This window comes from Purpureocillium lilacinum, assembly GCF_023168085.1.
Source record: "Purpureocillium lilacinum CBS 284.36 DNA, scaffold_5, whole genome shotgun sequence".
In the NCBI taxonomy this organism is placed as follows: Eukaryota; Fungi; Ascomycota; class Sordariomycetes; order Hypocreales; family Ophiocordycipitaceae; genus Purpureocillium; species Purpureocillium lilacinum.
In genome coordinates this window covers 1,069,384-1,089,195 of record NW_027072115.1, presented here as the reverse complement: position 1 = coordinate 1,089,195, position 19,812 = coordinate 1,069,384, and the positions used below count along the sequence as shown (strand labels likewise).

The window sequence follows — 19,812 nt, the reverse complement described above, 5'->3', positions numbered from 1 at the left end:
GGTAATGCCTGCGGCCGCCCAGCTGGGCGGCTGGGCGCGTCTTGACAACAAGATGCCATGCTCAAGCACAAAGGAAGGCCGAGATAGGCTGTGCGAGCTTCGATGTGCCGGCGATCGTTGAACTGTGGTCGCGGATGGCGATAATCGGCTCGGGGATAGCGGGAGCTTGCCACGCATGAAGCCGCCCGCAATTCGAGGAGGCTGGCTCGCTGCGACGACGAAACGGCTTCCGATCAACCAGGAAGGGAAGCCCTTAGTCATGGTTCCAGCTCATGGCGCCTGTCTGCACGAGACAATGCACCGATGAGTAGGAGATGGCAATGTCCCCGTGACGAGAGATGTCGTTCTGGGTCCTGGTCGCAAAGCCGGCCGTTGTGAAGCTTATAAAAGTCGATCCATGACGCGCTACTGGGAGCACTGGGAGTCTGCGACCCGGGAACGGGTAGCAGCGGGCAGCCCAATCGATAAGCCCCGATAAGCCACCACAAATTTTCCAACAGCGGGTGGGTGGGTGGCAGAACCGCCACGGCGATTTGGCGGTGGGCGCTTTGGACCCTGCCAATTCTTCATCGACCCGACCATCCAAGGCCCGACGCAACGAGATTTCTGCGATTCTGCAAGCACACTCGCTGCCGCTCTCTGCCGTCCATTTGCATCATCGCTACTCCAAGAATCATTCGGCCCCCGAACTCGACACTGCAGTCCGCGACGATGCCCGCACCGACGGCCTTGAAAAAGGCGGAAGAGACCCCGCTCCAGCCCGAGGTGTCTCTCGAAGAGCAGGGTAAAAACCATCCTGATCCGACGTTGACCAACTGGAGAAATACTGACACGGGGGACAGTCAATGACGACGAGTTCTTGCTCGACGCGCAGGATGCCACTCCCTCAGAGACGCCGTTCGTGGCATCGCAAGATCCGGAGGGCGACGACGCCATGGCAATCGACGAGGAGGGTCGGCCACGATTTGCGCCTGCCAGGGATATTGTACGTCCAGCGTCTACTGAAGCCCTGTTCGTGGAGATGCACGGTGGCTAACTATTCTGCAGGACCCTGTGACTAGAGTGGAAACTCGCAAGATCCCCGTCCCGCCGCACCGAATGACACCCCTCAAGCAGGCGTGGCCGTCCATCTACCCGCCACTCGTCGAGCACCTCAAGCTGCAGTGCCGGATGAACATTAAGCGCAAGACGGTGGAGCTGCGCACGTCGAAGCACACCGTCGACACGGGGGCGCTGCAAAAGGGCGAGGACTTTGTCAAGGCGTTTACCCTTGGCTTCGAGGTGGACGATGCCGTCGCTCTGTTGCGACTGGACGACCTTTACATCGAGACATTCGAGATTAAGGATGTCAGGACCATGCACGGAGACAGCCAAGCGCGCGCGATCGGTCGCATCGCCGGCAAGGACGGCAAGACCAAGTTTGCCATTGAGAACGCCAGCCGGACGAGAATCGTGCTCGCCGACTCCAAGATTCACATCTTGGGCGGCTTCAAGAACATCCACATGGCCCGCGAGTCGGTGGTCAGCTTGATTCTGGGCAAGCCCCCGGGCAAGGTGTACGGGAACCTGAGGACGGTGGCAGCCAGGATGAAGGAGAGATTTTAAAACCAAGGGGGCATGGGTCACGAACGAAAGCGCTTGGTTACGGTCTGCCTCTGTTGCAGTTTCATGATATTCCCGGCGTTTGGGAGGGGAGCATTCCATCGCATACAACTTCAGTGCACGGGGGAAATCTTACGAATAGTTTTGACACGACGTTGGTAGCACCGCCTACTAATAGAAATGGGAGCAAGGATTGCCTGGATGACGGATGTTCTTCGGAGACACCACGGCCAGTTACGCCCTCGCAATATCAGTACGGCGACAGCACCCATGGATGGTACGATACGACACAGGGCGTCTTATCGGCGCGGCAGCAATTGTCACGTTGTCCGACAACGGATGCGTGCGATTGATTGCCCGGGCGTCAGGACAGTCTCATGATATGGGCGCGTTTGGCTGGGGCCGGTCGCGCAGTGGCAGGCCACGGCCACGAGTAAGACGGTACCTGCCGGGGGCGGCCTAATAGCGTCGTGTCAAAGGTAAACCCTTATCGCCGTGTTGAGACCATTTTTTGCGTCGTCCGCAAGCGACCTAGCCTGGCGCCTGGCCCCACCCTGACGGTGAGCAACAAGCTCCGCCGCCAGCGACCTCCAGGGCTCTTGGACGAGTGTGAGGTGCAGGATGCAGACAAGGTGGATGGAGCTGGAGCCGTGCCGGCCAGCCAAAAGTCAGAGCACTGCACGCAGCTGGAGCGCCTGTCCACCCACCAGCCGGAGCGCGGGCACCCACCAAGGCCTGGGTGGCACCAGCAACCAGCCCAGCCCGGTGGTGCAGGCCAAAAACATGTTGCTGCTCCCTTCCTCTCCCCATCCGTCTTCTTCTCTCCTCAACAAACACTTCTGCTCCTCGCATCACAACTTTCGGGACCGCGCTCTCGAGACTCTTGCTGCACTCGCCCCCAGCTTCAGGTATGTCGGTCTGTTCTGTCCCAATTGCACTGTCCGTCCCATCCGGACGAGCCCTCGATGCCGGCAGGCCCTCAACTTGCAACCGCGTACGAGGTCGAGGTACCCCTCCACAGCTCAGCTCGCCGCCGCCGCCGCAACAGCCCACCACCACGGCTCGCAGCCTCTGTGTGAGGCATATTGTGAGCACACCACTTGCTGCCCGCCGATTGAGTCGCTGCACGATGGCTGTCGTGGTCCATCGTCGTCGTCGCTGCGCTTTAGTGGCCTCGCGTCTCAGATCTTGACCCCGCCATCCTGTGTCTCGCTGCGAGTCCTGTGGTGCTGCTGCTGGCGCTGTTGCCGCTGACGCTGCTGCCCCGCCCCCACCATCGCAACCCTCCCGTACACCAGCCGCCCGGGCTCACTGCCAAAACAACTTGAAACAGACTGCTGACAAGGTGCTCCAGAATCTGCCCACCGCCTTGATAGCGACAGTTCTTCAAGATGGCCGTCACCAAGGTCCACGCTCGCTCCGTCTACGACTCCCGCGGTAACCCCACCGTCGAGGTTGACGTCGTTACCGAGACTGGCCTCCACCGCGCCATTGTCCCGTCTGGCGCCTCTACCGGTTCGTCCCGATCCTCACCCGCCCCTCCATGCCGATGCAATGCGTAACCGAGAATCCTAGGCCAGCACGAGGCATGTGAGCTCCGCGACGGCGACAAGTCCAAGTGGGGCGGCAAGGGCGTCACCAAGGCCGTTGACAACGTCAACACTGTCATTGGCCCTGCCCTGATCAAGGAGAACCTCGATGTCAAGGACCAGTCCAAGGTCGACGCTTTCCTCAACGGCCTTGATGGCACCCCCAACAAGACCAAGCTCGGCGCCAACGCCATCCTCGGCGTCAGCTTGGCCATTGCCAAGGCTGGTGCTGCTGAGAAGGTGAGCGCAACCTTGTTGGTTCCCGGGCGCACCATTGTGCTAACGATGCTGTGCAGGGTGTCCCTCTGTACGCCCACATCTCCGACCTCGCGGGCACCAAGAAGCCCTACGTCCTCCCCGTTCCCTTCATGAACGTCCTTAATGGCGGGTGAGTCTTGATCCCCTTAGCCATGTGAGAGCAGCATCATGGTGCTAACGAGCCCCCCTAGCTCCCACGCCGGTGGCCGTCTTGCCTTCCAGGAGTTCATGATCGTCCCCAGCGCCGCCCCCTCCTTTTCCGAGGCCATGCGCCAGGGCGCCGAGGTCTACCAGCAGCTCAAGAGCCTGGCCAAGAAGAAGTACGGTCAGTCTGCCGGCAACGTCGGCGACGAGGGTGGTGTCGCTCCCGATATCCAGACCGCTGCCGAGGCTCTGGACCTCATCACCGAGGCCATTGAGAAGGCTGGCTACACTGGCAAGATGAACATCGCCATGGATGTTGCCTCCAGCGAGTTCTACAAGGAGGCCGAGAAGAAGTACGACCTCGACTTCAAGAACCCCGAGAGCGACCCCACCAAGTGGATCACGTACGAGGAGCTCGCTGCCATGTACTCGGATCTCTGCAAGAAGTACCCCATCGTCTCCATCGAGGACCCCTTCGCCGAGGACGACTGGGAGGCCTGGAGCTACTTCTACAAGTCTGAGAACATCCAAATTGTTGGCGATGACCTGACGGTCACCAACCCCCTCCGTATCAAGAAGGCCATCGACCTCAAGGCCTGCAACGCCCTGCTGCTCAAGGTCAACCAGATTGGCACCCTGACTGAGTCGATCCAGGCCGCCAAGGACTCGTACGCCGACGGCTGGGGCGTCATGGTCTCTCACCGCTCCGGTGAGACTGAGGACGTCACCATTGCCGACATCGTCGTTGGTATCCGATCTGGCGAGATCAAGACGGGTGCCCCCTGCCGCTCTGAGCGCCTGGCCAAGCTCAACCAGATCCTCCGCATCGAGGAGGAGCTGGGCGACCAGGCGATCTACGCCGGCGCCAACTTCCGCACGTCGGTTAACCTGTAAAGGGTGATTGCCATGAGCAACGTGGATGTAGCTGGCGCACGCAAGGTTCGGTGAGGAGTTCTCGAGAAGGGCCCTTGGAAATGAGCAAAACCAAAACCCGGAAGCCGGCCCTAGATAGAAAAAGCCGCAGATAGTACGGACCGTGCAGATGAAGCGATGAAAAAAAGTGAAATTTGAGCATGAGGACCCGACTGCATCGCTGAAGAGTGTATGACCTGACACATGTGCGAGGCTGACAGGACGGTCACCAGAAAGGCCTGGGAGAGCACAGTGGGCAGGCTGGGCGGGTACCTTCCTACCAGGGATTATTAGTGGCAGTCGATGACTGGCGCCACGGCGGGTCCACGGGTGCTGCCAGGTGTTGCGCCCGCTGTGGCTGCCACCTGTGGCTGTCTCCACGGCAACGACGCGGTTTGCACAACAAACCTTGGAACTAAACCATGCTCATCAACCCGCTCTGCCTCACTGACACATGCGCACGACAACATTTATCAACCAGCTCCGTCCCCTGACAGCAACGGCTCTCGGCTGCAGGCTCGCCATCCACGACAGTCAAGCAAACGCCGCAGGCGCCGGCCACGAACCAAGGAACTAACCCACCATGCCGGCCACTGGAGACCTCATCGACTTCGAGGTGATCGAGGGCCACAAGGAAAACATCCAGTCCTTGCCCGGCGGTCGCTCGGCCAAGAAGCTCGCCGACCTCTACTCGCCATCGCCCCTTCACAAGCTGTCCACGCCGACGCCGTCAGACACAAAGAACGTCAACGACTGCATCCGCGCAGAATACGAGGCCGAGGTGCAGAACATCTCAGAATCGGACGACCCCCTCGATGTGTTTGACCGGTACGTCCGATGGACGCTAGACGCGTACCCGTCGGCGCAGGCAACACCGCAGTCGCAGCTTCACACTCTTCTCGAGCGAGCGACGAAGACATTCATCAGCTCAGCCCAGTACAAGAACGACCCGCGCTATCTGAAGCTCTGGGTCTACTACATCCAGTTCTTCTCAGATGCGCCACGCGAGACGTACATGTTTCTATCTCGCCACGGCATCGGAGAGGGCCTCGCGCTATTCTACGAAGAGTACTCTGCGTGGCTCGAGGGCGCCGGGCGGTGGGCGCAGGCCGGCGAGGTGTACAAATTGGGCATCGAGCGCGAGGCCCGGCCCGTCCAGCGGCTGCTGCGCAAGTTCAAGGAGTTTGAGGAGAGGCTTGCTCAGCAGCCCGAAGGAGCGGACGAGCCAGCGTCGCCCGCGCTCCCCACCATGCGGCCGGCGCTGGCGGCCAAGATGGACCCCTTCGGTGCGGCTTCGCGGCCTGTCGACCCTCAAGCCCCACGGCAAACGAACGGCATCGGCGGGCCCGGCCCCTCGGCGAGACCGGCCAAGTCGAAGCTCGCCATCTTCTCTGACGCCGACGCGAAGCCGGCCCCCTTGTCGTCGAGAAGCAAAGGTTCGAAAGGGTGGGACACCATCGACTCCTTGGCCGACCGCAAGAAAGAAAACACGATGGAGCCGAAGCCATGGGTTGGAGAGACGCTCAAGGCAGGAGGGAAGAGGGACGCGGCCGCGGCAAAGATGGCCGTGTTCAGGGATCCGGTAAGCCCCCTCTCGGCCCCCTTCCATCTTACGCCCAAATGTTGATTTGAATAGAACTAATTTCTTCTGGCATTGGCGCTCTTGTGTACTTCAGTCTCTGTCTCAAATAAACAACATCGTCGTTGTTCCTTCCAAGAACCAAGTGACGGTGCACCCGCAGACGGGCAAGAAGGAGTGCATCTTTGTTGACCTTGCAGCCATATACCCGACTCCGGAAGAGCAAGGGACAGAATTGAGCTTCGAGGAGATTGTCGCCGCGAACAGGGGCTGGCTCGGCCACACCTGGGATGAGGAGACCGTGGACGATAGCATCGTCCCAGAGCCTAGCCATCAGCTGGATGAGATTGAGGAAATCAGCAACGGCATGGCCGATAAGCTTGTCGTCCGCCAAGACGGTCCCGTTTACGACGAAAACGGAGCAGTCATGCAACCGCCGCCTCGCGAGCCTCGGGCCGGAAAGAAGAAGAAGGTTATGGAGGTGAACGAGACGCAGATCAGTAAGTGCTACACGACACCTGTTCGCCGAGGTATTCATCCTAACAGCGTCCCAGTCAAGGCAAAGCTCGACTCCCCCTCGGGGCCTAAGCTGCGTAAGAAGCAAACCTCGGAGCCAACAATGACCCTTCACACAAAGGCGGCCACGGACGACATATATGACATCTTCAATGCGCCTCTCAAGCCGGCCGGTCATGAAGAGGAAAGCGCCGATGAAGATGACTACGAAACGGATGGAGACTACACAACCGACGCCGAGAGCACAGGCACCACGAGACACATTGACAATGCTGACGACGAGGCGTCTGATGCCAAGAGCGTGAGCGAATGGTCCGAGTTCTCAACGCGTAAACATATTCCCGACATTGGCGCCAACGACAATGAGGACGACGAGGGAGAGGATCACACGCATGTCTCCAGACTCAATGAAGATGGCGAGCCGGAGGAGGACTTTGACCATGCGGACCCCGTCACTCCCCCAGAGGGCGCCGACGCCGAGACGCCAGACGACGACGAAGCCTCACCCCCTAGGACCCGTACCATCTTCGTACCCGTGCCGCCAGAAGATTACGACCCTCCGACTCGTCCGTATAGGGACCCGGCCGAGGCGGCGAATAATCGACTGCCGTTCATGACTCCAATCACCGAGAGGACCGAGGTGTCTCTGGACGTGATGGCCGACGACGACTCGCGCTTGAAGACGCCGTGCAGGAGGGACGATGCTTCGCCCGCTATGCGCGAGCCCCTGGACCTGGAACCTCTCAGTAGTCCCTTGCGAGACGCTGAATTCGATGAGCCCCCTATCCCCAAGATCCCAGAGTCTCTAAAGCCGAAGATCGCTGCTCCGCCCTTCAAAGCCTCGACCAAGCCGCTCGCGCCGAAGGGCCCAATCATCAAAGAGCAGCAGTGCAACCCTGTCGACGAGATAATCCGCCTGGAGATCTTGAACAAGGTCCAGCCACCGCTCACCTCATACGCCGGTTTCCACGATCACCAGGAAGAGAAATACGAGCATGGAGGCGAGATCCGTAAGTTTGCCAAAGCCTTGACAAAGGCTAGCAGAAGCAGCGCGGATAGGACAACCCCAGTCCCAGAGCCCGTCGTCATCGACTTGCCGGGCACGAGGAGCGTGTACACGGTGAGGCGGGAGTTGGGAGCAGGGGCATTTGCACCGGTGTATCTGGTGGAGAACTCGGCGCCCAACGAGCAGGAGAACGACGAGAATGCCGTCGCAGCCATGGGCAAGGGCGCGTTTGCTGTGAACCATCGCGGCGAGCTGGAGGCTCTAAAGATGGAGGCGCCTCCCTCCGCCTGGGAGTTCCACATGATGCGTGTGGCACATACTCGCCTTGGCCCGCAGCATCGAGCCAGCGCCAGTCTCTCCTATGCGCACGAGATGCATCTATACCGCGATGAAGCCTTCCTCTTCCTGCCTTACCACCCAGACGGAACCCTATTGGACGTGGTCAATCTCTTCCGTGCAGAGCCCTCGGGCGTCATGGAGGAGCAGCTGGTCATGTTCTTCACCATCGAGCTCCTTAGGACCGTGGAGTCGCTGCATGCCAAGGGCGTCTTGCACGGCGACCTGAAGCCTGACAACTGCCTCCTGCGGCTAGACTCGGCGTCTACCGACCACACCCTGGCCACGCAGTGGAAGGCCGACGGCAGCGGCGGCTGGTCGTCGAGGGGCATCGTTCTGATCGACTTTGGCCGAAGCATCGACATGAAGGCGTTCGTCCCCGACGTCGAGTTCATCGCCGACTGGAAGACGTCGTCCCAGGACTGCGCCGAGATGCGCGAGGGCCGCCCCTGGACCTGGCAGATCGATTACCACGGCCTCGCGGGCACCGTCCACTGCCTCCTCTTCGGCAAGTACATCGAGACGGCGCGCTGCGACCAGGGCGGCCTGGGCAAGACAGGCCGCAAGTACAGGATCCGTGAGAGCCTCAAGCGCTACTGGCAGACGGACCTCTGGGGCGACTGCTTCGACGTGCTCCTCAACCCGGGGTCGCACCTCGAGGCCGAGGAGGCGGGCAAGATGCCCGTGCTGCGGTCCATGAGGGCCGTCCGCGAGCGCATGGAGGCGTGGCTCGAGGCCAACTGCGAGAGGGGCGTGGGCCTGCGCTCGCTCGTGGGCAGACTTGAGGCGAATGCGAGGAGCCGCAAGTGAGCTCGATCTGGGCTGCTCTCCTCGCTTCTCCCCTATCGGTTGGTGATTTATTTATGCCAGCCTCTGCAAGATGATGTCGATGATCATTGGATGGGTCTGGAGCGTTGCTTGGATGTTCTAGACGGCGGGCGCATTCTGTGATTTACTTTGTTTGTGATGATGGGCCGGTTCGGCTCGAGGCTGGATGGAAAGAGCTGAAAGTGCATCTGGCTATTAGACAGCATTTGCGATGAATACCCTAATCTGCTTTTGTGTTCATACATTGTACAATGATTTGTCATGACCTCCCCGAACACCGTGTCCCCGTCTCTCCATAATTATACAGAGCGATGCTTGTGGCGAGATGGCCAATATCGTGTCATCGATGCCTACGTACCACCTCAGTCGCTCTCATCATCGGACGCCTCCGCCTTCGTCTTCCTCTTGCCCTTGACCGTGCCCTTGCCCTTGCCCCTCATGGTGCCGGCAGCCTTCTTCGCGTCCTTGGCGACCTTCTTGTCCACCTGGTCCTGGATCTTGTTGCGTTCGCCCGCGCCTTCGGCCTGCAGCCTCTTGGCGGTGGCGGTGAACTCGTCGCCCTCCGGGTCCATTCCGATGAGGCTCTCGAGGAGCTTGATCTCGTCGGCCCAAACCTGCTTGTCCTCGACGGACTTGCCGTCGGGGCCCTTGCGGTCGATGGGCGTCTCGAGCACCATGGGCAGGCCGCGGAAGGCGTCGTGGTTCATGATGCTGTGGAAGGCGCGAAGGCCGAGGAAGCCGGTGCCGATGTTGGCGTGCAGGTCGCGGTTAGAGTTGAAGGGCGCCTTGCTATCGTTGACTGCAGGAGAAAGAGAGTGCGTCAGCAATGTGGACGACGGGGTTATGTAGAGGATTGAGAAGGGCGTCATCACCGCCATTGGGGTTACGGGCGGGCACAGGGATAGATAGGGGGCATGCGTTCAACGTACGGTGAAAAGCCTTCAGGTACTTGGCGCCGACGATGTCGTTGAAGGCGCCCACGGTCTCGCTGAAGGCCTCGGGGGTGCGCAGGTCGTGGCCCGCGGCGAAGGCGTGGCACGTATCAATGCAGACGCCGACGCGGTCCTTGTCATCGACGAGGGCGATGATGTCGCGGAGGTCCTCCCACGCAGCACCGATGACGTTGCCGCCGCCAGCCATATTCTCCAGCACGGTGACGACATTGCGCGTCTCGCGGTGCGCCTTGTTGAGCTGGGCGGCGATGCGGGCGATGGCGGCGGGTCTCGCGTCGCCGAGCGTGGACCCCGGGTGGAAGTTGTACAGGCGCACGCCGAGCTGCTCGCAACGGCGCAAGTCATCGACGAAGCTCGCGTACGCCTGGTTCGCTTTTGCGGCGTCGGCCTGCGCCAGGTTGACCAGGTAGGAGCCGTGGGGGAGCGCGTGGGAGCCGACGTCGTAGCCGTGCTCCTTGCAGTTGTGCAGGAAGAGGTCGCGCGCCTCGGTGGTGATGGGCGGGTTGTCCCACTTGCGCTGCGATTTCAGGAAGAGGGCAAAGGCGTTGGCTCCGATGTGAACGGCGTTGGGGATGGAGTTTTGGACGCCTGACGGAGGGGGTTTATTGTCTGTCAGTCCAAGATTCCTCATACATGCCCGGCTTCCATCGAAGAGGGCCATCCAACTGTCCGTCCGATTCGCGTGTCGCACGTACCTCCGGCGGCGCTGACGTGGGCGCCAATGTACATGGCCTTCTTCAGCGACGCCACGGCGGTCCGCTCGGCGAGAGGCATTCCGCCCTGCTCCTCCTTCTTGGCTTTGGCCGTCTTGCGCTTCTTGGCGGCGGGGGCGGGCGTGTCCTTGCCGTTGCCGTTGACCTCGTCGTAGTCGTCGTCGGCGTGGTCTGCTTCTGCCGCAGCCTTGCGCTTGTGCGTAGTCTTGGCGACCAGGTTCTTAGCCTTTGCCACGACTTTGGCGAGCGGCTTGGGGGCGTCGTCCTCGTTGTAGTTAACTGTGGGCTTCTTCCGCGGGGACGAACGGGCCATCTTGGGACGAGGCGGCGGCCGGGGGCTGGTGAGTGCGTGAGTGCGTGAGTGCGTGCGTGCGTGCGTGCGTGTGCGTCCCCTGCGTCGCGGAGTGAAGCTGCTGACTGAGAAGGGAACCTTTGCACCGCAGAATCAAAGAGGGTTATCGTCAGTCGGAGCGACGTACTGCGAACGCGACTGTGGCGCGAGCTCCCCGCCAGAAGCACAACGCGAGGTCAGGTGACACGGTGACATCAATTAGCAATTTAGCACCACCAAGACAACCCATCATGCCAGAGACACAACAACTCACGATCCATACGTGGCCGTGCAACTTACGGCGCCTGCATCATCCCAAAAAAAAATTGTATTACAGAGCCCGCGCAAGAGCACAAGCACTAACGCTTGCACCGGATTGCAGCCGAATTGCCAGCCCGTCCCGCCGTGCCGTGTTCCGGTAATGATATCAACCTTTCCACCTACTCTTGTCCTCGAGATGGCTCCTCGAGATGGCGCTGTCGGCTCCTGCGGAGCACCGAGTGCCTCCATACCGTGACGCAAAACAAGAGACACTCGCACACGCACACACACGCACACACAAGGCTCACGAGATAATCTCCAGCTCCGGCACCTTGCCGTTAGAGAACTGGTCCTTGTACGCCGCAAACAGGCGCTCCACCTCGGCCACGTACAGGGCGTGGTACCGGTCAATCTCTTCCTGTGCTGGTTGCATTCCGTGCGACTCGTTGACCTCGATGGGCTTGCCGACGACGATGTTGACCTGCCGACGGTACGGCATGAGGCCGACGTCGTAGTTGAGGAGGCCGCGCCCGTGGAGTGCGGGAATGGTGAACTTGAACACCTTGAGCAATATCATCTGCACCTTGTGTACCATGGGGTGCGTCTTCGGGCTGAGCTGGTCGTAGAGGTCGTTCTCGCCGAAACCAATCACGGGTACCAGATCCGCCCCGGTGCGAAGCGCCATCTTGATGAACCCTTTGCGGCCCTTGAGAATCAGCCGCAGGTGGCCCGGCTGCGCCTCCAGAGACTCGCGAGCACCGCCAATGACGATGGTGACGGCGCGTCCCTGCCCGTCGTTGTTTGGTCCGCCCCGGGACAAGAGGTTGCGGATCGACTCCTTGGACACGCTCCGGATGCCCATGGCGAGGATCCAGTCGCGGTAGAACGGCAGGCGGAAGTTGGAGTCGAGCGTCAGCAAGCTGTTGGTGATGCCGGGGAACTTGTCGCCAAAGCCGAGCGCGTTGGTCGCAAAGGCACACCACGCGCCGTGGGAGATGATGCCATGCGGGTGATAGCCCAGGATGTACTTGCGGTTCGGTGGCAAGTCATACGTCTTGTGGAGTGCCATGGGGAAGTATCCCGCAAACAGCCTCCACAGCGGCAGCGAGCGCAGCCACTCGGAGCGATACGAGAGCTTCCCGTCCGTCGACGCCGTCGACATTGTCAGGTGCAGTAGATACGGTACCAAGATGGGCCATGATAATGGGTTGGCACACGTGAACCAAAACATGGACACAATGACGACAATGGACATGCAGTGGAAGAGCACCGCTCCTGTCTGCATTCGCCGCGTCAGGGGCACCCGCAAAGGCGCGAAACGGATGCCACCTGCCCTCCACGCCTCACGCTCATGTCGCCCGTGAGAGCGTTCGGTCCTGAGCGGCGGATAAGGAGTGTCACTGCCCTCTGTCTCGATCTTCTTCGCCCTGGCGGCTGCCTGAGGCGCCGTCTCACCGTCCGCGACGACTGCGGCATATGACTTAGGCTCGCCACTTGTCGGGTTGGGCGGTTCTGAAGGTTCATCGCCGGCGGGCGAGTCCTGATTATTCACGCGTGTCAGCTGCTCAGTAGCTCAAGCAGTGTCTTGTGGGGTGTATGAGGTACCGTGAGGAGGGTCTCGTCACTGCTCTCCTCCTGCAGCAGCGCCGCGGTTGAGCTATCGACCGGGTTCGGAATTGTCGTCACCTTTTCGTTGAAGTCAGGCTCATCCACGCCTGTAGTCGATTAGCATTCTGCGCAGACTGCGAGTTTCCCGACTTTGTTTCCGTATCCAGCCAGCCCGTGAGGTGAGGCGCAGTTCGGCCTGGCGTCGCGACCGTCATCGGAACACCGACCCAAGGCCTCGCAATCGCCCGCTGCTGAGGACAACGGAAAGACGGCACTCACTGAGCGGTAAAGGCTCGGCCTGCGCGACGTCGGCGCTCGCCATCTTGTCTAGCGGCTCGGCCGCGCAGGAGTCTAAGGGAGTGGTCGAGCTGGCCGGCGCTTCTCAAGGGGGCGGCGAGGCAGGGCGGCTGATGCAGCTGTTAGGGGCAGCTTCGACGAAATTCGAGCTCCAGGTACCACAGCCGGCCAAGTATGTAAGAGAACTCGTAAAGTACGGCTGAGGACCCTCGGTTGGCAGATGGGTTAGGGGAGTGCAGACGGGCGAATTTTCGGGTCGGCTGAAGTGTAGAGGGAAGAGCTGCCCCGAATGCGCCTGCTGCGACGTTGGTCTCGGGTTCGCATCGAAGGAGTGCTGCTGTTGCGGCTGTGGCTGCGACTGCCCCGATGACGTACCGACGGGCGGGTGCGGGTGGGTGCGGGTGCGGGTAAGTGGGCTGGAGTATTATGTACGCTATGTACCTTTGCTTAGCAATATGCAGGCGCAGGTACAGGTACGGTACTGACCGGCAAGCACGTGAATACAGGGCGGGCGGGTTGCCCGGCAGGTAAAGGTGAGGACGAGCAAGGGGCAAGGAACCTTGGGGACCATACGTGCCGCAACTAAGTTGCCCACCCGAATAACGGGGGCTCTGGAGGCTCGCTCCAATTCGGTACTTACCTGCCAGGTGATGACTGCATGGTACCCTTTCGGGCTGATGGGGTCGCTTGGCTTGTGGAAAGGGGTACACCCATCGTGTTTCGAGAGGTCATCGACACCGCGTCACACGACCTCGCCGCCGTTCCGAGTGACATGCCCGGGCGAACGCCTCACCTCCATCACACCTTGACTGTCAAGGCATGTGTGCCGTCGCTTCACCTTGTCGGGCAAGATACCAGCTTCCTACGCACAGCCACAGGCGACGCTGCCTCACAGCTCGACTTCGAGATGCTGGCATTGTGTAGCCCTCGGGTCCCGGTTGGTTCAACGACTTATCTTTTCCACTGTCAATAACCCCAGATGTAAGCTAGACCTTTGCTCCTGCCATGAGGCAACCCAAACTGTCTGAGAAAAGCACACCGAGCTTGTATAGTACAGATGGCGTCAGCGGAGGAACCTGAGAGCACCAAGTTATGAGAACAATTCCCCCCGTCGTCCCCCTTCCTGTCGTGGGATTCTCACAGAACTTTGCCATCCCATGCCGGTCCCGTCCATCGCTGAAGCTGCAGTCGCCCGTTCTTGAATCCTGTAAACGCCCGTTCCCAACTTGAAACCCTTTCGGACCCCTTTGCTCTGCGGGCAGCGAGCGACATCCAGCCCGGTACAATGTATCTACCCTTCAAAGCCGAGTCCTCCTCCGCAATGTTGCCGCGTCTTCCAAGCGCTGCTGTGCCACGCCGACCTTTCACGGACCCATGGATCACACCGCTTCACGATGTGGTCGCCCCGGTCGCCACGGTAGCCCCGGTCGCGCCGCCCTCACGGGTCTCGAGCTCCTTCTTCAGGCCCGCTACCTCTTCCTCCAGCGACAAGACCTTGTCCGTCAGCGACTTGAACTTCTCCTCCATCGTCTGGATGTATGCCCAGACGCTCGGGTCGCTCTGCGCAAACATGTTACCGCTGTCGCCGGCCACTTGCGTCCCGCTTGGCGCCCGCGCATGAGCGTATCCCGCCCCGCTTGGCGCCGCGAATCCCGGGTGCGACAGTCCCGGCAGCTTAGGCCGAGGCTGCCCGCTGTGCGGAGACTGGAGCTCCGATGCCCGCCTTCCCGCTCCCTGTGGTTGCTGTTGCTGTTGCTGCTGCTGTTGAAATTGCTGCGTGAGACTCGGAGAGCGTTGCCGTCCACTGCCGGACGCTTCGTGTCCTGGTACGCCGGGGCTCAGCGGCTTTGGACTTTCCGTCATGCCGGACTGGGAATACATGCCTGAGTTTCCCGCCGCCGCGGGGACGGATGAGACGCTCGTGTTGGCAGTGTGGCTGCTTGCCATGCTATTAGGGATACTCGAGGTGCTGTTGGTCGCCGTGCCTGTCGCCTGGCTCGGGCCCATATTGGGGGGATAGAGGCCGCCGGGTGCTGGCCGCGGCCCGGCGGGCGGATACGTACGGGCATGTGCGCCGTATCCATCACCCGATCCAGACGGCTGAGTTCCCATGCTGGGTAGGCTCTGCCTTCTCAACTCTTCGTCGTCTCCATTGTCGTAAGGCATGCCCGATAGCGCGGACTCATCGCCTTCGCCCATGCCACCGTCCAATTCGTCGCCATCGGCAAAGCTTCCCATGCTAGCTCGCCTTCCCGCACAACCACCAGCACCCTTGCTGTGCCGTGCCAGGGCATCTCCTCTCGCGAACTTGCGGTCGCATTTGGGGCAAATATGCGGCTTCTCACCCGTGTGCAGCTTACCGTGCCTTTTAAGGTCATGGAGTCGCCGGAAGCGCATCTGACAGTCTGTGCAGACGTACGGCTTCTCCTGACTATGTGTCAACAAATGACTCTTAAGATTGTGGTGGCGCGTGAACTCTGTGTTGCAGTACGGGCACTTGTGCTTCTTGCCGGTCCCAGAAGTCGGGGACCCTTGTGTCTGAGACGGCATGGGAAAGCTCATGCCCCGCGCAACCTGCTCTGGCACGGCGCCCGTTGCCTGTAGCGATCCCGGATACGACAAGGATCCCGGCTGCTGTGGGCGATCATCCTGCACAGCTACCTGCTGTGCTGAAAGATGGTCCGCCTTGTTGCTGTCAATTTCCATAGGCGTAGGGCTCTCGGTGACGGGCACGGCACCCATACTGGTGGCGCTCTGCGGGCTCGTCTCGCCATTGTCGTCGGCGCGTACGGCACTCCCAGTTGGTATTGACAGCGCCGTAACGGCCTTGACGGCCGGGTCCATGTTGGCTGTAGGCGCGATCTGTGGCGCGTCTGCAGGGCGGCTCATGGCTTGCGTCGCGCCCGACATGAGGGATTCGAGGGCGCCGTGGCTCGGGTTGGGGCTGGTAGGTCCAGGAGCAGTAGTGCGCTCCTCGTTGCGTTGTCGGCGCTCGTCCTCGAGTGCTGCGGCTGCCGTCAGAGGCGGCGGGGAAGCTCTGGCTGCCGCGAGGGCCAGGCGAGCAGACTTGGCAGGCGACGCAAAGATGCCAGAGTTCTGCGCGGTCGGCGAGCGCGGTGAGAGGGTATCAGACTCGCGCTGTCGCTTGGGCAGCCTTGCGACGGGGTCCGCGACGGAGTCTGCGACTGCCGCAGAATCGGGCGGAGGGGGAGACGGTGTCGAGCGAGAGGAAGGGCGTGCTTCGGCTGCAAGGACACCGGTACCGTTAGATGCCATAGGCGAAGGATAAGACGGCAATGCGATTTCAAATTAGAGGCGCGCTCGTCAACAACAGTTGCCGTCGCAGTTGGAAGAGAGCTCGGTCAAGGGCACATGGCCAGACGAACTGGTGTTGTTGGTGTGGCTGGAGAGAGTGGCGAGAGCTGTCGCCGCTATCTGGTCGAGGCCGGTCTGGAGTGTATGTGTTTTTTTTTTCGGCAGCGGGCGCGCAAGCTGGGGGGGCAAATGCGTCGAGGCGAGCGCGCGAAGGTGTGGCGCAAGAGTCGGCCGGCGCGACGGCCGCTGACATTAATTGGGGCGTGCCCGGACTGTGTTCAAAGCCAAATTGGGCGGCTGATTGGCACGAGGCAGTGTCGCGATGGATACGGCGGTGCACACGATGAGAGGCGATGGATGAAGGGGGATGATGAGAAGGGGAGAGGGAAACGGAGAGTGAGAGTGAGAGAGAGCGACGAGGAGGGATGATTGTGACGCAGCACTGGAGGACCGAACGAACCTGCCTGAGAGGTGGGCATGGGAGGCGCTGGGCTGGCGGGCTGGCTGGCTGAGCAGGGTTGGGTCTGCCGTGCTGCAGTGGGATGAGGTACCCGTACCTGTACCTCGAGACTCGGCTGCGCAGTGGGTGAGCGAGGCACCTCACCCGACCATCGGGGCAGGGATGACGAGCGATGCAGTACCTCCTCACCTCTGGGGAGACGGGCATGGATCCAATCCCAGGGTTCAGGGCACGCAGTGCTGTGCAAGAGGTACTCGCACACCTCAGTGAGGCAACCTTGTAGCGTGCGGTAGGTACCTTCTCGTACCTTGCCTGCCTGGGCCTGCATCCACTGGGCCCTGCCGTCGCTGGAGGCAGCCGCCGCCGCCAGACTGGGCCCAATGCCGTGGCCGCAGTGGCGGCGGGTAAGTTCCATTGGGTGGGCGGCGACCGGCCCCAGCGCCTTTGCGGCTGGGGCTGGGGCTGGGGCTTGGGCTGGGGCTGGGACGGCCGTCGAGCAAACCGAGCACGGGTATGGACAGAAAGTACAGGTACTTGGCCCGACACGACGGAGCCGCAGTGCAGGGCGGGCAGGGCATCCAGCCAAAGTTTGCCCGCGATTGCTCGCCAGCGCGCCTACCTCCAACCTACCTAGGTACTAGGTAGGAAAGCACACAGGCAAGTACGCGTTGTAATTACGGGCACCTGACATCACAACTGTGAAGACAAAAGACGACGGCTGCTCCGCATCGAGCGTCGTCACGTCAGGCGCGCCAGTCGCCGAGCACACACGAGACCCAGCGTCGCGGCCCACGTAAGGTTCCTCATCCGAACCTGGAAGCACCGCCAGCGGCGCAGCGGGTGGAGGCGCCCAAGGTTCACGGACACCAAGGCCAAGGACTCGGGGTGGGACGACAACCCCGACGTCAGCGACCTGAGTCGTGGCGCGGGCAGGGCAGACAAAAAAGAGCACCAGGAAAGGTCGAGGTAGCGCTACCTCGAGAGCCCTCCGACTGCGTGATGGAGGTTGATGCCCGTCTCAGGCAGTGGCGGTGGTGGTGGTTGGTGGGCCACCACAACTCCTCCCTTTCCAAGCCTGTCCTCTTCCTGGCGAGGGGGGTGTGTGTGTGTGTGGAGGCTCCCCCCAAGGCTCCAGTTGCGCCAGCCCGTTCCGCCTCAGCCAACTTCGCACCCACTATAAACGGTCTTGTGGCTGCCCTTGAGGCGCAAGAAACAGGTTCCCGGCGCGTGCACAGCCGTCTTTGCAGGTTTGAGGTGCGAACCTGAGGAATCGGGGTCATCGGCCACTCTGGCTTGCCCCATACCGAGACGACCGATACGAATCTGCACGTCATGGCAGATCTGCCGCCTTGTCTCTCCGTTCATCAAGTTGGCGAGATGACGAGTTCGTCCAGCAGCGGAGAGAGTCGTCCGAGACCTGCTTGCAGCTGGCACGGGCGAGCATGTCGATGGATGGATGCATGGGTGGGCGGCACACTCGTTGGCCATGAGCGCCCAGTGATCTCAAATGGCCCACCATCAGGAGCAGGAAACGGCAGCATGGCACGCTCCGTATCGGACGGACCGCTGAGACCTGTTCGCGAACATGTCGTATACAGATCGCCGCCGCCGCCAGCCTCGCGAGCCTGGGTGATTGTCTGGGCCCTCACCCACGTCAACCGAGGGCCCGAGCATTTCGCCTGTGGCGGAGCCTCTTGTTGTTGCCAAAGATTTCCAGACTGTCAGGTTTGGCCTCGACAGGACGAAGATGGCATCGGCTGCCAGGGTATCTCCGAAGTTTGCCGCCTACGCCTCCAATGTTCTACTGGGTAGGGATGTCTCTACGGTGCTGAAGCTCCTCAGTGAGGTAGCCGTGGATGCCGTAGAGCAAGTTATACCGTCCGAGGTAGCCAGAACCGCACAAAGCAGCCGCGGGACTTGCTGGGGACCGACCCTCGGCACCGCGTCCTTGATTGCCCGGAGATCAGACTGGGGATGTGGCGTTGCATTTCTCGGCAGAGGATCATTCGCTACTTTCAAAAGGGATGCCGTCTTGCAGCATTGCCCAGCAACAGAGTGACGCCGCGACGGTGGCGATCCCGTCGTGGCGGGCTCTACATAATACACGTGAACAGAAACACAGTGCTCGCAACTTGCAAGTAGGCGGTTAGTCGCGTACGCTATCGCGACATAGAAGGCCTACCTAGTAGTAAGGCGCTATCCCGGACAGATATTACTTCACGGCCCGATGCCGACAGGACACCGGGGCGATATTTGGGGCCACCTGTGAGTGACGTTGAAGTTCTGTGTCGACCTTACCTAGAGGTACTAAGAAGTAGCACCGTGGATCACAGCGGCAGGAAGCCACTCGAGAAAACCCCAACGGTGGCAGGAGCCTCTTTCTATTCTGCGCCTTCCGCCTCATCTTCCCTCCTCTTGCTCCTCCCATTATTTTTCTTTGCCCTCATCAAAAACGAAACCTACGGATCCATCATCATGGAACTCACCAGCTCGGCTCTCGTGTTTACATTCGCCCACCGGCCAGCGAGTGGGCTCTGTCAACCTCGCAGTGGATCCGCGCCTGCCGTTCGTACACTGGCGTCGGGCGCGCGCCATGTTCAGGTTGGAGGAGCCAGCCACAGGGGGCCGTCACCAAGACAGGCCTGGGTACCTGTACTTCGCGCGCTCGGATTCCTTGAGGCGCCGAGGCGACGACAGTGGCCTCGTGGCTTGTGGGACTGAACGACTGCCTGGTGATGCTTCCTGGGTTGCGGGTCGACTTTCTTGTTCTTTCAGGTTGGGCCTGCTTTCTTGCTTGCCTGCGTCAATGGGGCTTGTTTGCTTGCTTGCTTTCGTGCTTGCTCGCTCGCTCTCTCGCTGCGCTCAACTTCGCGTCGTATCGCGATTGTGTCGGCCTGCTCCTCCCTGACAGCGGCCGCGCTGGGACGGAGCTTGCTTCTCCGCGGTCCGGGCCTCGAATTGCCATTACTGGCAGCAAGCAACCTAAAACGTCCAGCCTCCTTCACTTGTGAACGCCGCTCCCTGACGAAACGAGTCAGCCATTGTCCAGGGTTGGGATTCTGGCAGGACGGTTTGGGGATCGGCGCGGGAGTGCTCGAGCCCGA

General features: G+C 61.0%; 6 protein-coding genes across 6 annotated transcripts; 3 read left to right on the top strand and 3 right to left on the bottom strand.

Moving 5' to 3' along the window:
• Positions 1–711: 711 nt before the first annotated feature.
• PLICBS_006933 (pre-rRNA-processing protein pno1) lies at positions 712–1,605 on the top strand (the record flags this gene model as incomplete). The annotated part of the gene is made up of 3 exons (XM_065601089.1): positions 712–784; positions 843–985; positions 1,048–1,605. The coding sequence occupies 3 exons, from the start codon at positions 712–714 to the stop codon at positions 1,603–1,605; spliced, it is 774 nt and encodes a 257-aa protein (XP_065457161.1).
• A 1,388-nt stretch (positions 1,606–2,993) lies between these two features.
• Positions 2,994–4,487, top strand: PLICBS_006932 (enolase; the record flags this gene model as incomplete). Its single annotated transcript, XM_018320318.1, has 4 exons — positions 2,994–3,117; positions 3,178–3,431; positions 3,488–3,579; positions 3,641–4,487. 4 exons carry the CDS (start codon positions 2,994–2,996, stop codon positions 4,485–4,487), a joined length of 1,317 nt encoding a protein of 438 aa, XP_018180215.1.
• Positions 4,488–5,088: 601 nt separating this feature from the next.
• PLICBS_006931 (uncharacterized protein) lies at positions 5,089–8,752 on the top strand (the record flags this gene model as incomplete). The annotated part of the gene is made up of 3 exons (XM_018320317.2): positions 5,089–6,087; positions 6,182–6,584; positions 6,639–8,752. The coding sequence occupies 3 exons, from the start codon at positions 5,089–5,091 to the stop codon at positions 8,750–8,752; spliced, it is 3,516 nt and encodes a 1,171-aa protein (XP_018180214.2).
• A 380-nt stretch (positions 8,753–9,132) lies between these two features.
• On the bottom strand, positions 9,133–10,749 carry PLICBS_006930 (uncharacterized protein; the record flags this gene model as incomplete). The annotated part of the gene is made up of 3 exons (XM_065601088.1): positions 9,133–9,569; positions 9,700–10,311; positions 10,419–10,749. 3 exons carry the CDS (start codon positions 10,747–10,749, stop codon positions 9,133–9,135), a joined length of 1,380 nt encoding a protein of 459 aa, XP_065457160.1.
• Positions 10,750–11,332: 583 nt separating this feature from the next.
• PLICBS_006929 (diacylglycerol O-acyltransferase 1) lies at positions 11,333–12,958 on the bottom strand (the record flags this gene model as incomplete). Its single annotated transcript, XM_065601087.1, has 3 exons — positions 11,333–12,568; positions 12,634–12,743; positions 12,916–12,958. 3 exons carry the CDS (start codon positions 12,956–12,958, stop codon positions 11,333–11,335), a joined length of 1,389 nt encoding a protein of 462 aa, XP_065457159.1.
• A 1,364-nt stretch (positions 12,959–14,322) lies between these two features.
• PLICBS_006928 (uncharacterized protein) lies at positions 14,323–16,209 on the bottom strand (the record flags this gene model as incomplete). Its single annotated transcript, XM_018320313.2, has 1 exon — positions 14,323–16,209. The coding sequence occupies one exon, from the start codon at positions 16,207–16,209 to the stop codon at positions 14,323–14,325; it is 1,887 nt and encodes a 628-aa protein (XP_018180210.1).
• Between the last annotated feature and the right edge of the window lie 3,603 nt (positions 16,210–19,812).